We start from the raw sequence: 14289 nt of genomic DNA, 5'->3' as shown, positions 1-14289 counted from the left end.
TTCTCCATTAGATTATCTTAACTGGGTCTGTGTCAACTATCCTCTACTATTTTGCATGATTATGCTAGTATAAATGTTATGTCTGCACATGCCAGATAGCATCCAAAACTCAGTCTTGGTTAGAACAAGTACATGTTTTCTTTAAGTGTTAGCTCTGTTTCCCAGGTTCTACTAGATGGAAAAAACACCAAGAGACAGGGTTTCATAACTTCACCATTTTCTTCATTTTTAGGATTGAAAAGTCACTACAGGCAATATGAGGAGAAGGGGAATGGTGAGAGCACTATAAATACTGCATGAAACATAAGTTTCACATTTCAGCATTTATGATATCCATGATTTATAATAACACAAAGTAAGGTCACAGCATAATATGTGGAACAGGTAAATTTGGATCTAAAATGAGGACCATATTTTATAAAAAAAGACACTGAACTGAAAGTCAGAGGCTGGTAACCTAAAAATAAAAAACGGAACTCAGATTTTGTTCCTATTAACTCACCTACTGATCTCTACATATAAGAGGGCTCTGAAATGCCAAGTATGGCTGTTCATAAATCAGCAATAAATCCCCATAAGCAAAAAATACAATAATTTTGTTCTTTTCTAGGCTTGTCTGCTTTATGATCAAAGTTACTTCTGTACTGTAAAAGATCTGGAGATACCCACATTTATATAAAAGATCTATTGGAATATTTTCTCTAAGAGACTAAGTCAAATCATGTGATCTCACCTAAAATTATGTATTGCTTTTTTATCTAAACTATTGTGAAGACTTCTACTAACTGGCAAATAACACACATTACTCACTGAACTTCTTGGTACACTAGTTATTGGAGTGACACCTGAAAATACCCCTTTTAAAAACACTGGACTTTATTTTTATCCTTTCAGTTCCTCTTTTTTTAATAATAAGATTTACAGGCTCTTTGTTTCAGGATATCTGTTCCTGCTGCTTATTCCTTCCCTGAAGTTATTACCCTCTGTGTATGCCATTCCAGTTTCTAGTAAGAAATTCAGAAGTTCTATATAACTTTATTCATCAACTGCCACAGTGGGGGGCAACTTGATACTGCTGTTGATGTATCCACCTTTCTCTGACTGGTACAGACTGGTATTGGTATCAGTACAGGTCTGAAGGGATCCAAAAGGCCACACCAGTGGACTGTGATGAAGAACAAACTTCCAATAAGAAGGAAATGGTCAACATAGAGTGCCTTGGAACATGACTCTGCTGCATTTCTTGGCACTGGGCAACAGGAAGGTCAATTTAAATTGCTCACTGAGAAAAAATATTGAAAGTCATCACTCCTTGGGCAAAGCAGCCACAAAAGAAAACAGATTTGTAGGTTGATGGAAGACTACCATGGACAGCTCAACACCACGATATAATATAATTTAAAGGCTACTTTTTGGTCTATACAGTGTTCTATCAAAGGAACCACTGCAGTTTACAGAGAAAGGCCTCAATTTGAATTTACAAGTTTTGATTATGTGAGCAGGCCAACTGAAACGTGTAGACTATTCATATTAACAAAGCTAAGTACTGTATGTGTTTAAATGTTTATGTCTTAAAGCACAGAAAAACATTTAAAGGATTTTTTAATGAATGTTTGCAGAATGGACCAATGACTCTAAAGACAGAATTCCTAGAAGGACTAAAACAGCTGTTTGGACTTCAATTGTTATATAGTCACTCAACAAAAACAGTCAAGAATGACTTCATAGAACACAGGGGTGGTGGGTGTGTGTGTGTGCGCGTCCGTGTGTGTGCGCGTGTGTGTGTGTATAAGTAAAAGACTTATTTAAAAAAAAAAAAAAAGGAAGTTTATGGGGAGGTCCCGAAGGCAAGGTTCGTTAGGCAAAAATATGCAACAATGCAGAACAGAACATGTTAAACATGTGAAATAAAGCCTGTACAAAATACAACTGATTGGAAGTAGACACCACAACTATATGAACATAAATGGATGATACTGTATTTTTTTTGCATGTTGTGTGCCCTAAATAAGGCACTCACCTTGACTCAATGGGCCAATCTAAGTTTTCAAAACAATCTAAAGACAGCCTGAAGGTCAGTGAAATAGGAGGAGAGAGACCAGGAGAACAGCAAACAGACAGCAAAACTGCCATCAAATTCAGGTTTTAGGTGATTAGCTTAGTGCCTTCTACTAGCTTAGTGGCGTGAGTTTCTTGACATATACTGCTCCATATTTTTATTTATTTTATGTTAATAAATTACAGTAAATTTGGACCTTAATATTAGTTGTCAACTTCAAATTTAATATTAAATAGATTAAGAAAACCCAAAAGTACATTTAAATAAAAGACTCCTAGTTTTATCTTTTTTTTACATTGTTAATTTTACATAGTCTGAGGGAGATCTTTGTTGTCACTATATTCTCTGTTCTTTGGTCATTTTCCATGGAGCCCTTCCACAAAAAAGGCTGTGTGGACACAAATACAGAGATGAGGGAAAAGTGCAGGGGGATGGGTGCAGGGTGAGACAAGAATTGGATATAGATATCCTCTGAACATGATCATTCTTTAATATTTCTGGGAGATCCCTGCTGTTACTAATATTAACTCTCTTTACTAGCATTAACTCCACTAGAGATGTTCAGCCACAAAGAATTCTGCTAAGCTAAAGGACCTGGTCAGCCCTTAGGGAGAAAGGTATCTTAGATGTACACTTTAGTCTTTTCCTTTCCATACTGGTCCTTGAGTTTTAACATATCTCACTCCCTTCCTGTGTGGAGAGGCTGTACAATTTCATGAGACATTTACTGGTCCTTGCTGAATCTCCAGAGTAGGTCTTCTTCCCCTGTGAGTTCTTTTGTGGTAGGAGATGTAACCCACTGGGATTTTTGTTGATAGATAAGGTGCATTTTAAATTTCCTGACTTTTATTGGTTTGTCTCAAAGTAATGGTGGCTAATCACCAGTAAGTCACTGCCTGTAATGTATAAAGTTCCAAAGGCTACTTGTGAAGCAGTGCAGGCCAGGACTATAATCAAAATGTGCCTGTATGTGAGACATTCTGATAAAATAACTAATCTTCATTTTTTCTCTTGCACTTAGAAGTTGTTTAAACTAGCTTATAATCTTCAACTCTCTTAAAAAGACCCTTTAAAACACATGTGAAGGAAGTCACAGAACTACTCCTTGAAGTCACCCTTACCACTTCTCTTCATTTATCATACAAGCATAATGGAAAAGTTATGCAAATCTGGCTCTGTGCCAAAGTAAACTATGTGGAAACACTATGTAAACCCAGCTGTTCCACCAGAGGACAGGGTACCCCCATTTTATGACCTTCAAAACAGCTAACCAGATGGAGAGAAACAAACTGCACCATTTACTTTCTTAGGTTATTTTTTTAACTGTTTGTTTTGGCAGTGCTTTAATTTACTAAAAAGAATATACTGTACAGTGACCAAAACCTCCCCAAAGGAGTCAGAGCTTGTCTTGCTTAAGATGGCAAATATTAATTTAAACTGAAAAAAATTCAGTGCCTCTTGGGTAACAAGGTGACAAGTATTTACCAGGCTGGCCCCTCCCCCCCTGCCTCTCCAGCAAAATAATCTGTGTTACTCAGTGCAATATAGCAGTGGAAATCCAAGCTATGAGGAAGCAGTGGTAATTTATACACTGTGGTTTGAAAAACCTTGGATTGCCAGAGTTAATCAAACTGAGAGCAAAGCAATTTTCTACTGGAAAGAAAATTTAGGACTACATTAAGTCTTCTCTAACAATCTGATATTTTCAGCTGAGATGCTGTAAAGGGGCCCAATCCTAAATACTTTCCAATCTAAAGGATATCACAGGAGTTGAGGATCCTCAACACCCCTTAGGGTGGGGCAGAGGTGAACAGAGACAGGAACTGGACAGGAGCTGTAAGCTGAAGCTGGAGTTTCAGAAAGACAGAAGGCTGCAGTAACACAGTTGCAGGTCAGCCAGAACACTGCTGACAGTGGAAAAATCCCACACCAGGCTCTGCTGCCCTTAAAATGTGTGAACACGATGGTTGTCAGAGATACAGTAAATTAATTTCCTGAGCTATACAGAGAGGCCCCACAGTTTAACCACAAGGAGCTGAATTACAGTGCATGCCTACTTCACAAATGGAAATACACGTGCCGCTCTGTCGCTCTAGTTGATGCATCAGTCTACCAGGTTCCTTGTTTGATATGTCACTCAAATGGTAAAAACAATATAAAAAAAATGGTGGTAGCTAAACAAGGTTGCTTGAAGGCATGGTGGGCCAGAACCTTAACCCAGGGTGCCGTTTCAGAATCCTGGGACAGGTAGCTGGCTCCCTGCAGGGCATCTCAAACAAGGTTACGCTGGGAGTATCAGGAAGAGTACACTTTTGCTTTGACAGTAAAATATGGAATAATGTCACCTTGAGAAGCAGAGTACCTGGGTGCAAACTCACAGAGCAGTCCATTATGCTGCAGGGCATATCACAACTACTAACTACATGGAGATAGGAAGAAACTCCTCTTGTGCTCAGATTATCCCGTAATTGTTCACACTGGGACAACGGTTTCTCACTGTTCTCCTTCTGAAATATTAAGTAATGGCCACTCTGAAAAAGACAGTGGTCCCTTGGTTCTGGTTTCAGCCTGGGATTTGAGGGACCTAGGTTCACTTTTCTCCTTTGTGAATGTATAACTTTGGGTGTGCTGCTTAGCCCTATCTGACACCCCTACTTATGTCAGGGGTGTCAAAATAGTTTGGTCTCCTGGGATGGATCTAAACCTACCTCTGGCAATAGCGCGAGTGGCATCAGGGAGTTGTGGTGGTGAATAGAGCTGTGCAAAATTTCGGTGGACATTTTGTTTTGAAGGTGTTTTGATGTGTTTCGAACTCCAAACACTGAAACCAAAATGAAACACAAGGTTTCAAAACAGCTTTGAAATGAAATGGGGGCACTCAAAATGTTTAAAAAATTTTGAAGAGTTTCAAGTTTCGAAGTTGGGCTTGCAGGGAAATACAAACTAAGGAGAGGGAGGGGGAAGAGCGGGGAAGGACTGCTCTGATATTGACATGTGTAGCTGGCCAGTGACTGTGCTCCTTCCTTGAGGTCCCTTCCAATCCCAGTGCTCTGGGGGAAGGATGGCAAAGGAGCATACAAGCATTGTTTGAAATTAGCTTTGTCAGCTGTGCCTTTGTCACCTTACTGAGCTGTGTCCTCCAGCAGCATCAGGAGCAACAGGAAGGCTCTCACTTCCTACTTGCTAGTCTGTTCCTAGCAAGTTGGATCCAATCCTTTCAGAAATACCCTAATACCCTTTCCTAATCCATTCCTTTGAATTTATTCCTCCCCCAAAATCCTCTTTTTGTTTTTGTTATTCTCTGTAATTCTTTCTCCACATAAAAGAAATCTGTGTTTACCCTGACAGTCTGCATTGACTGTGCAGGAAAGCACAACATATATTACAGAACATATATTTACACATTACAAAAACACACAGATTTTCCAAACATGAAGCGTGATGCAAAGGCAGGTGGCTGCTCCTCTGGCCAGGGCAGAAGAGGGGGCAGAGGGAGAGCTCTAAGTTCCCCCCCCCAACTTAGATACAGCCTCTTTCCAACAAATAGCAGCCATGTCGCTTCTGCTGCTAGTGGCACCAAGGAGATGGGAGCAGTGTCTGCATTCCCTCCAGTAACACCTGCCATAATAACAATAACCCTGAGCACCACCACCATGACAACAACAAGCAGCACCAGCATTACAGATTCCTCCACCCCGATTTCAATTCCCAGACTGAGCCTTCCAGTGCCACAGGAAGAGCTGGAGCTGGATCTGGGTGCCATAGCAAGGGAAATTCTGGGGAAGGAGAGGGAATCATTTGAGTTTGTGCTCCACACCCCTCAAGTCTTCCCTAGAGCCAGGTCTCCTTCCCCAGAAGGCACTTTGGAGGAAGCTGAGGTAGAGGTTGTTGAGCCAAGTGGCTCAACTGAGTCCGCTCCTCCTGTTGCTGTGCTTCTGCCTGCTGAGGAGGGGGAAAGGCAGCATCTGCACGTGCACCCGCACCGCAGAAGCGAGGGGGTAGTGTGGTCTGGGATCATTTTGAGCTGGCATATGATCCCACATATGCTACCTGCCTGCACTGCTGAGCCTAAACCATCCAGGGCAAGGGAGCGAAATGCATGAGCACCACGGGTGCATCTCTGCAGGCACCACCCCCTTGCTCTTTCTCCTCCTCAGCCTGGCACCAGTGGGAGCATGCCCCAAAAAGTCCCACTCTCGCTTGAAAGACCCCGTCCCCCCGAAGCAGAGGCATGTCACCCTGGAACAGTGGGGGAAAGGCACGCACACAGGTGTGTGTGTTCCCAAAGCGAGCAAGGTCACCCAGAGCATTGAGAAGATGCTTGCTGTTGATGGCCAGCTCTTCTCCTTTGTTGAGTGAGCAGGGTTCAGGAGGCTCGTGGCCCCATCGTGCAAAGTGACCACACGCGCTCGCACCTTCAGCAGGATGGTGGTGTCCTCACTGTATGAGGCATGCTGGGAGGACTTGAGGGAGAAGCGGCACAAGGTAGGTCTGCAGGTGGCCTTACACTTCACCTTGGACATTGGGAGCATCTGGGGTGGAGATCATGCCTACCTCTCCCTCACAGGGCACTGGTGCAACCAATCAGGCTGTTGGTGGGCTCTCCTTCAAGCCGATGTGATGGATGAGTCCTATGTGGCAACAGAGGTCATGGGGGCCATGAACCACATGGTGCAGGGGTGACTTGTTGGGCAGGGCAAGCTCATCCATGGGTTCATGGACACCGACAATGGGGCCAACATGGTCACGGCTGTCCATGTTGCGAACTTTGTTGGCATCCGACATGTGGCACACAAGCTGCAACTCATAGTGAAGGACACCTTGGAGGCGGACAAACAAGGCTGCCAGTGAGAGTACTGTCACAACCAGCAGCCTGATTTCAAAAGGCAGGAAGTTGACAGACTTCTTCCACTGCAGCATCAAGGGGTGCAAGATGTTGCGGGACAAACAGGCAGAGATGAGTGTCCCGCAGCACAAAATCATGCAGGATGTGGAGACTCGGTGGAACTCCACATACCTGATGCTCAAAAGGCTGGTCGAACAACAGAAGGCCATCCATGAGATGGCCTTGCATGGGGAGATTGGGATTATTGGCCTGCTTAAAGCTGAGAGGGATACCATCTCTCAGATCTTGGTGGTCCTCAAACCCTTCCTCGAGGCCACCAAGACCCTCAGCAGTGGCAATGCACTCCTGAGCCAGGTGATCCTTTTAGCGAGGGAACTTGAAAATTAAATACACAAGTTCCAGGGGATCAATGTTCCTGACCGGCGCAAGTCGCTGTCACCAGAGGTGCAGGCACTGGTGAAGCGGCTGAAGGAGGGCATCAAGAAATAGCTACATCCGTTGTGGTCCAGTATGGTCCATGTGCTGGTGGCTACGTGCAACCCAAGGGTGAAGGAGAGTGTATGAGGCAGCAAAACCCCGGATTACTGGATGGAGGTCCTGGTGCACAGAGTCCGGGAGGCAGAACAGCAGAGGCAGGGGGATGTGGAAGAGGGGGATCCAGTCCCAGCATGCCATCCACCAGCCAGTCTCCTTCTCCACCATAGGTGCTGTCAATGTGGGTCAAGGACATGGCTTCATTCATGGCTTCCATGGTGGGGTCCAGAGGCACCAGACCCCACCATCAGGCAGGCAGCGCTTAGGCCTTGGTGGCTGCCTATCTTGCCGAAGATGTGGAGATGCTGCTTTTCACAGATGAGCCTATGAACTGCACTTCATCAACCTCCTAGGTACAGAAACTCATGGACTCAATATAGACATTGGAATTATGACACACCACAACCTGTCAGACATCTGACTCCCCAGGTACCTCTCCACTTTTACCTGTTACATTCCCCTTCCCCTCTACCCCAGCCTCTCTCTCACCCCCTGACACCTCCATCTTTGTTTTCACTGACTGGCTTCCTTGCCTGCATTGCATGCCAGCCTCTGGCTTCTTTATTATTCCTTCCATCCAGGAAGAGCACACTCACCAACTTTAGGTGCTTCCTCAGCCTGACAAAGGGTTTTCAACACAAAAGCTTGCTAAGATATATTTCTCCAACTATTCATTTGGTCTACTGAAAGATATCAGAGTGACCCAAATAACCAGGTCTGCCATGTCCTTAGACAAACACAGCTACAACCTACATCCCTAGCACCTGTCCCCAGTCAGCTGACCAGAAGGAGGGAGGGCCCCAGGCACATCTAAGCCCCAGGGCTGGGGCTGGCAGGGAGAGTTCTCTGGCAGCTGCTGGAGAAGAAGCTCCTGCAGGAAAGGAAGGAAAGGATCTGTGACAGTTTGGCTGCCTGAGATGCTAGCGCTACTCTATTGCTTACCTGTTATTTAATGTAGTGGAGGCTATATGGAGGGCTGAGGCCTCATTGGGGCACACTACCATGTCGTGTAGAGGCCCCAGCACCAGTGAGGGCACAACAACAGGGGCATAGAGAGCCCAGTGACAATAGAACTGAGTGAGACTGAGACTAAGAACTCATTAAAGGGATGATATCAATATACTATCTGCAAGGCATGGGGCTGAAGCCTGAGGGCAGCCTCCCTATCTATTATCTTTTCCAAGAAGATGTGGCAGCAGGCGAGAAGCGAAGGTGCCCACAGGGCGCAGCTGGCACGGCCACAGGGCCCTACAGCTATCACAGCCATCTCTAGGGACACTACACCATGACAAAGTGCAGTTTCCCAGAAACCCCTGCACCTAGCTCCCTGAAAGCTGGCAGGCTTCATGGCCTCAGAAGGGGCTAGCATCCCTGCTGTTTTCATCCCGCTCTACCTTAACACACACACACACACACACACACACACGTTTTGCTCTGAACAGTTTGAGGTGCAGTTTCCCAGAAACCCCTGCACCTATCTCTTTGAAACTTGACAGGCTTCATGGCCTCAGAAGGGGCTACCAACTGTGCTGTTCTCATCTGAATCAGGCAAGCAATGACAAAGTTATAGCCATTTTCATGATTCCCCACTATAGCCCATGGGCAAAACACCAAAATGCGTTGAAACAGTTTTGGCAAAATGAAACAGAACAGTGCTTTGAAACAGTGAAATGAAACTTTGAAACAGCAAATCTGAAATCAAAATGAAATGTTGCCATTTTGTACAGCTCTAGTGTTGAACACAGGCATTACTCACCCACTGTTGCTTAGATGTATCCCCAAAAGGACTACATAGGGCCTGTGCTACTCACCCTATTCCCAGATTCCCAGTCCTTTCTGGAGTCCCATAGATGGCACTGCTTCACTAGCTGGATATGGCCTGTAGGCTGTATGTTTGACACCTTTACCTGACATCATCAGGACTATTGTGAAACTAGTATTCAAAGAATACAAGGACTCATATATCCTGGAAATTTTGGCCATCATTGATTAATACTGGACAAAGGATCTTATTTGTTTACGTTCCTTTGTTATCAGAATTAAAAGAGGAAAAACAGGGAGTAGGACACTGTCTAACTTAAATTCATTATTACTTGTATGTAAGCTAATTGGAGTTTGCTCAAATTTGAGCAACTAAGCCATGGTAAACGAAGGGACCAAAAGCAAGAAAGATCAAAGGAGTAACATACGGACAGCTTGCTAAGCAATTATGGAAGAAACAGGACAACCACCTACTAATATCTAAAGGGAAAAAACACCAAGGAGAGAGAGGAATATTTTTTTTGTCTGGTGCAAAAAAAAAAAAAATACACAACTTGGAAGAACTGGATGAAAGAAAAAGAAAGTTAAGGATTAGTATAAGGAAAAATCTTGACCTATAAGACTGAAAACACTGGAAACTTCATCCCCTGTGGTATGTAAACTTATACTGGGAAAAGCATACGGTAAAAAAAACTTGTGTTGGACTGGTGGTGAACTAGACAATATAACAGCTCTTTTCCATTTCTTATAGACATGATAATTTATTACTGTATGTAAAGAATAATAATGGTCCAACAACTTTCTAAAAACAGTGCTTAAACTATTAAAAACGTTATATTACTCTTATGAAACATGTGCTTATAAAAGACTGAAGGCAGAAAATGCTGATGTAAACAACACTCGGTAGTGATTATTAGGGCTGTATGAAGGTTTGGTAGCTGATTCGACTCAGAGGAGATTTGGCCCGCTTTGGGGACCAAATCTCTAAATCTGAATCGAATCAGGAGACCAATTAAAAGCTCCGAATTTATTCGAAGCATCTGAATCGATTTGGAAAAGATTCAGCCATAGACTAAACAGGCAGGTGACACAGCTGCCTCCAGCTGGTAAGTCTGTTGGGGTTGGGGGAGAGGGAAGGGGCATGGGGGAGGGAGGGATTGGAGGGGGGGATGGGGTTCTGCCCTGCTGCTGCGTGCCACCTTCTGCCCGGAGCCAGCCACACCTGCATCGCACCTCCTTCCCCTCCCTCCCCCCCCCTCCCCCCCCCCACAATGCCGGCTGGGCAAGTGGCAGCAGGGCAAAGACCCCACTCCAAGCGCTGCCATGCCTGCATCCCCCCCCCCCCCTCCCCAAGTAACGTGCCCCCCCCACCCTGGCTGGGCAGATGTCCCAGTCCTAGCCCCAATCCCTCCCTCCCCCCATGCCTCTTCCCTCTCTCCTCCCCCAACCCCAACAGACTTACCAGCTGGAGGCAGCTGTGTCCAGCATGGTGAGGACTGCTGCCTGTTTAGTCATTGGCCGAATCTCCGAAGTGGTACCAAATCTTCTGGATCTGATTCACCTGAATCAAATCAGGACAGTGATTCAAATATCCAAATCGAATCACTGTTCTCTGAATCGGCCGAATCTGAAGTGAATACTTGTCGCTTTGCACAGGCCTAGTGATTATCACAATCAGAGCCCTTTTCTCCAGCTAGGAGTTTTATCAAGAAACCCTTTCTGAGGGAGCTTGTGTAAATGTCAGCAAGATGCCTCTTATCTTCACCAATGTATATGTGTACAATGCCAAGTTTTCCTGTTCCAAGTCTGGGATCTGAGCTCCGAGTATGCTCTAGTTTGTATTTCTGTACTGCAGTACATAGCTCCTGTCTTGATACTGGACAACAGATTTTTTTTTCTCTTTTTAAAATGTGTGGCACTCAGTCTATATAAAATTGGTCAGATATATTTTCATTGAACTAAACAGAAAATCCACATTGGGAGAAGAGAAAGGAAATACTGATTCTCTGTACAAGAGAAGCCTTCTAAGACGGACCAAATAAGTTACTGAAACTGCATCTCACACAATCAGATATTAAATCCCAACAGAATCTTCTAAGACATTCCTGACATTTGACTGCAATTTAATGCTGCATCCCAAGCTCAAGTAAATTACTGCATAAGAAAGAATGAAGCTGAAAATTATCTTCATTGGTAGAATTAAATGACTGATACTTATGTGAATGTGGTCAGGTACTTTCATTGCTGCTGAAAAACTTCTAAGTTGAACTAGACAGAGATGGTGGTGCCAAAACCAAAATCATTTGCAGAGGAAATTCCAGGATTCTCTAGTTTAAATCATAAGGAGAAACACTTTGTTTGCAGTTCACGTGAAACAACTCATGCACCTTAAACATATATACACAAATACCACTGATCTTTTCTAAGCAAATAGATCCAGTCACCTCAACAATTGGACAAAAATGTAATTTAAAATATATATTTGTGAAAATCTCAACTGAGTACAAAGAGAATGGATTTCAGGCAATTTGGTCCTGTGACAAACCTCAAGAAAGGAAAGATTTTAGCTGTTGTGTGCATCCTCATACTTACCAATATAGTTCATCCTCAGGGAGGGAATCCTAAACAGAATACTAGCACTGGGAATGAAAAATGTAAAACCAGTTCACTATGTTTCACAGTAATCTTATTATATAATGGTGCTAATGCTATTACAATTTGGACATGCACCGAAAGGTCCTGACAATGATCTGTGGTGGTCAGTGCTGAACTTATCTGCTAAATGAGATGGACTTATTCCTGAGAGGCTTGCAATCTAAGAACCAAATTCTTGAAAGTTGTACTAGCAGTCAGGCAGACAAGGATCTTTGGGTAAATGTGATATCTTTTATTAGACCAACTGAATAGTTGGAAAAATTGTTCTTTACAAGCTTCTGGGCATAAGCACCCTTCTTCAGGCACATGGGGAGTCTGTTGGTGTTTGTGTCCTCTAGGAGCCAGGGTCTCCAGTTCCACTTGCAGTTTTGCCACTAATTCACTATGCAACCTTGGGCAGACTGTGTATAGCTCAAGTTTCAGAAGCAATTAGAACCCAACCCTTGCTCAGTATTTAGTGGGACTTACGGGTGCTCATTATCTTTTTACAATCAATCAAATTCAGCAGCTGAGCCTAATGAAATTAATAGGAGGTTTGCCAACCTCAAGAAAGCTCATGATAAAGACATGGACCCTGCTCATCCCCCCACCCACCTGCCCTGAACCCCATTTGTGCCTGATGCTGGTGCCCTGGTCAATGCCCCCTTAGTTATGCTGGTAACTAGTGGAGTTCCACAGGGATCAACACGGATCAGGGGGAGTACAAAGAAATAGCACACATACAATTTAATTAAGGTTGGACAGCACAACAGATAGTAGAAACAGAACATAAGCAGCCAAACTATTTTCAATTTTTGTAGGCATCACAGCAAAGGAGAGTTTTGAGGGAGGGGAATGAAGTAACTTTGTGGATGTTTACAAAGAGTTCCTCCCAGGCAGGAGGGCCAGGAAAGGTTCCTTTTAGAAAATATGAGTGGGCAGTGGTGGCTAGCATCATGAGCTGGCATCACTAATATCCATAAACAGAAGTGGGTGGTGACTTCCCAATACTGAATAGGAAATGCCAGGTGGGATGGGTAACAGGTACAAAGAGACTTTAAAAATGAAGACAGATAGTTTTGTTTGACACACAGAAAGCAGCAAAATGGTCAAAGCAATAGACTAGGAAAATGATCTCTACCAGAGATCTCTTGAGCTTATATTAACAACCTTTTACAGAAGCAGGACATTAGCTGCCATGATCCTTCTGCTTTACCTGTAGCAGGTTAAGCTGCCATGTCATGTCAGGGTTGACGGTAGTTTTACTAAGAGGTTAGATTATGGATTTTTATAGCATGGTTTGGATAGAGATGATTCTGCCTCACTCAGGCAGAATAGATGACCTCTGGATGTCTCTTCCAGCCCTACTTCTCTAGGAGTATATGATTTTCCCTGCAGTATTCTGAATGCCTACAAGGAGGGCAAGGCTATGTCTGCCAATAACAGCAAAAAGTGTTGTGAAGATGTTAAGATGAAAAATGACAAGCATTTTAGCTGTGTGGAAGGAGGGGAAAGGCTGTTTTCTAGAAATGTCATGTAGAAAGAATCTGCAAGACTGAATATAAGGACTGAGTTGAAGACATCAGGATTACATGGCTGAAAAATAGACAGCTAGTGACTGCCAAAGGGCATAGTGGGAAAGGTCCAGAGGAAGATTAAGATGCATAAACAGAGGAATAAATGAGGAAAATAATTTTACCTCTCTAGATGACGTTGATAAGGTCAATACCAGACCGCAATGAACAGTTCTGGTGTCCACATTTTAATAAAGATACTAAAAAAAATAAATGGAGAGAGTGCAGAGAAGAGTCTCAAACATTATTCACAGGATGGAGAAAATGCCTTAAAGTGAGAGTCTTAAAAAGTTCAATCTGTTTAGCTCACCAGAAAGAAGATTGAAGGGGACTCATTTACAGAGCCCAAGTGTCTCCAGGGTGAGAAAAAAGTGAGTGTTAAAGGTCCGGAAACTGAAGCTAGACAGATACAAGTAAGAAGCAAAATACACATTTTTAACAGTGAATGTGGTTAGTGGATGAAATACTTGAAGAAAATGGTGGTAGATACTTAATCTATTAGTGTCTTTAAATTAAGGTGGGATGCCTTTCTGAATGACATACAAACCACCACTACTACAACATGTTCAAATAGGCTCAATACAAATAATAAGTAGGAACCTTTCTATGGCCTGCGGTATACAGCAGGTTAAACTAGATGGCCAATATGTTCTTCCTGGTCTCAAAAAGCTATGAATCCCTGAAACCCTTGATGCCCCAGTTTCCAGATCTGTAAAATAGGCACAAGACTTACCTGCTTTGGCAGGGTACTGAGAGAGAGCTCAGTCAGTGAATGTCTGTGAAGAACTTCAAGGTCCCTGAATGAAAATCACTGTGGCCCCTGTGGCAGACCAGTAGGGGGTGCTCCTGCACTGAGCCACCCACCTCACTGTGCCTGACCA

The 14289-nt window shown here is 43.6% G+C and overlaps 1 protein-coding gene across 4 annotated transcripts in view; it reads right to left on the bottom strand.

Annotated features, from left to right (window-relative positions):
• The window catches only part of UST (uronyl 2-sulfotransferase), a 365729-nt gene that overhangs the window by 41111 nt on the left and 310329 nt on the right, over positions 1-14289 (bottom strand). Inside the window, exon 8 of one of the 4 annotated variants that reach the window (XM_019488347.2) lies at positions 10663-10761. The exons of 2 other annotated variants lie outside the window; for them this stretch is intronic. In XM_019488347.2, coding sequence (XP_019343892.1) covers positions 10712-10761 — 50 coding nt within the window. In that variant the 3' untranslated portion in view covers positions 10663-10711. Of the gene's footprint in view, positions 1-4713; positions 4881-10662; positions 10762-14289 lie in introns of those variants that run through there. One more of the 4 variants, XM_019488345.2, reaches the window with a different exon arrangement.

This window comes from Alligator mississippiensis, chromosome 1 (genome assembly GCF_030867095.1).
Source record: "Alligator mississippiensis isolate rAllMis1 chromosome 1, rAllMis1, whole genome shotgun sequence".
Lineage (NCBI taxonomy): Eukaryota > Metazoa > Chordata > Crocodylia > Alligatoridae > Alligator > Alligator mississippiensis.
Note: the sequence above shows the minus strand (reverse complement) of the source record. Positions and strands in the feature narration are given on the sequence as shown.